Source organism: Octopus sinensis, linkage group LG6 (assembly GCF_006345805.1).
Source record: "Octopus sinensis linkage group LG6, ASM634580v1, whole genome shotgun sequence".
Taxonomy (NCBI): domain Eukaryota; kingdom Metazoa; phylum Mollusca; class Cephalopoda; order Octopoda; family Octopodidae; genus Octopus; species Octopus sinensis.
Genome location: NC_043002.1, coordinates 61,299,658 through 61,302,070, shown reverse-complemented (window position 1 = coordinate 61,302,070; position 2,413 = coordinate 61,299,658). Strand labels below are relative to the sequence as shown.

General features: G+C 33.2%; 1 protein-coding gene across 1 annotated transcript in view; it reads left to right on the top strand.

Annotated features, from left to right (window-relative positions):
- The first annotated feature begins 1,111 nt into the window (after positions 1-1,111).
- LOC118763735 overlaps positions 1,112-2,413 on the top strand; it is a 20,993-nt gene continuing 19,691 nt past the window's right edge. The window contains exon 1 of the mRNA XM_036503496.1: positions 1,112-2,038. Coding sequence (XP_036359389.1) covers positions 1,112-2,038 — 927 coding nt within the window. The remainder of the gene's footprint in view (positions 2,039-2,413) is intronic.

The following is a 2,413-nucleotide window of genomic DNA, read 5'->3' as shown; positions in this document are numbered from 1 at the left end:
TGCAGGTAGAGTAATGATCGCGCCGAGAAAATTGCTTAGCAGCATTTCACCCGACTTTACTTTCTAATTTCATATACAGCCGGACTCGATTTTGCCTTTCATCCATTCGGAGTCGTCAAAAGAAGTACCAGACGAACAATGGGATTGATTTAATCGATTTATTCCCACCCTCAAAATACCTGGCTTTCTGTCAAAGTTTGAAGCCAATGTTACAGTTTGTATACTAATTATAAAATCGCTTTAATTTACGTCAGCTCTATATCAATTCAATAACTACAAATTATTCATGAATTTAAGTTAATAACATGAGTAGTACTCGTCATAACTGATGGGTATACTCTCAAAGGGCTTGCGTCACAACTGGTTATCCTCAGTGGCCCTTGTCAGTGATTATCAACGTATCCATTATTGTCACCACTGTCATCCTCATATTGTAACATTACCAGAATCTGTTTTCGGAAACGTCAACTAATACATAACTTCATACACCCAAAGTCTCCAGCAAGTACAGTTTTTATATAGGTGTTATGAAATGTCATGTATTTCTGTTCGCTTTCCCTTAATCTGTTGAAAAATTATGTCATATATGACATTGGAGATTATATATGAAATTTAAATGAAATTCGTTGAAATTATTGCAGTTAAATACAAAATTAACGATGTTTAATTTAATATAAAAGCTAACAGATATTTTTTAAAAGCTATTCCACAACTAACTTTGCACATAAACTCTATTGGTACATACATACATACATACATACATACATACATACATACATACATACAAACACAGGAGTGGAACACTAAAAGTATGCAAAAAGTTTCGCTATTGCCAAATATGAATTTATTTGTTTTGACTATATCCCAAAGATGGAATCTTGTATCTTTGTTGGAAAACGGCAGCCTCCTTAGCGAGAGTATTATAAGAATTTAAAAATAGAAGAAACGTATAAACATATGCTCAGAAGTATCTTTCGTATGCACTGACACTTTTCAAATATGTCGCTTTTAATATGAATGAAAATGTGAATTGTTGAAATAATATTTTCCTTGAACTTCAAGCTATTTGTCGTGAATCGTTATATTGTATATAAAAAGAAACTCTTTAACAATGAGCAACAATAGCCAGGTGATTGTCAATAATACTAATATATTTATCGTTAGTATGATAAGGTACGGCTCCATAGTATTATTGACTCTTGGAACATTATTTAATGTAGCAGTAATTGGAATATTTTACAGGAAAGAACTGCGCCAGTCCAAAATGCCTCCGTACCTCATTTGCTTAGCGATTGTAGATTTAGCTAGTGTATGGATCAATTACCCACAATTTATTTGTTGTGCAAATGTTATAGAAAATCAGACTGGAACATTCTTTCCGTTACATCCAAGTGTCAACGTAATAAGTTATTCTTTGAATATGATTTCCACGTGGTTAATCGTAGTCATATATTTGGAACGCTTGATGGCAGTTTACAGTCCATTTTCTCGCCTACAGTCCTCTAATACGTACACTCCATACGTGGTAATGTTCTTTCTTTTTTATTTGTGCTTTTATAATAAACATCACGACGTATATATATTGTTAAAAGACTATTGGCTTACCCTACACTATTCAGTCATCTTATATGCATTCATACCAGCGGCCTTCTTAATCAGCAGTTCAATACTTATGATTTATAAGCTACTCCGACGACCAAATCTCGACCAGCAGTTTCAACGGAACTCTTCAGCAAGGTCTAGGAATACCATTCGTCTTGTAATCGCTATAGATACTATAATTCTTTTAACTAAGTTCCCAGTATCTATTTGCATCACTTTCTTGAATCCCAATAATGAGATGCACCAAAGTGATTCAAACACCATTGTTGTTCTAAGTGCCGTACCTAACATTCACAACTGCGTGAATTTCTTATGTTATGTAACTACAAGCAAAGTGTTTCGTGAAAATTTGAAGCAAGTATGTTTTCGAAAGCCTACAGGGATACAACAAAGAATATACACCTTGCAAAACCCACCTAAAAATCAGCGAAATCAGGTAAATCTTTATTTTCAAACATTTCTACCTATGTACATTTTTACTTGTTTAACTCACAATCTAATTTATATGCATATCCATAAATAATTAATTTAGGTGAGTGTTTGTGTTTATGCTCACGAATTGCGAAGTTAGTGCTTCTGCGATTTTATTGCTGTTTGTTGGATTCAATCAATGCATATTTTAGATGGCATTAGCTATCCATAGCTACCGGTGTTAGTCTGCTTACGTCTCTATAAGTTACAGGTTGGACAGATGTGCCAGATAAAATAAGAGCCAGGCTTAAGCAACACTACCACCAACATTAACATTAGCTGTAGCAGCACTAATAATAATAATAATAATAATAATAATAATAATATAATAATAATAATA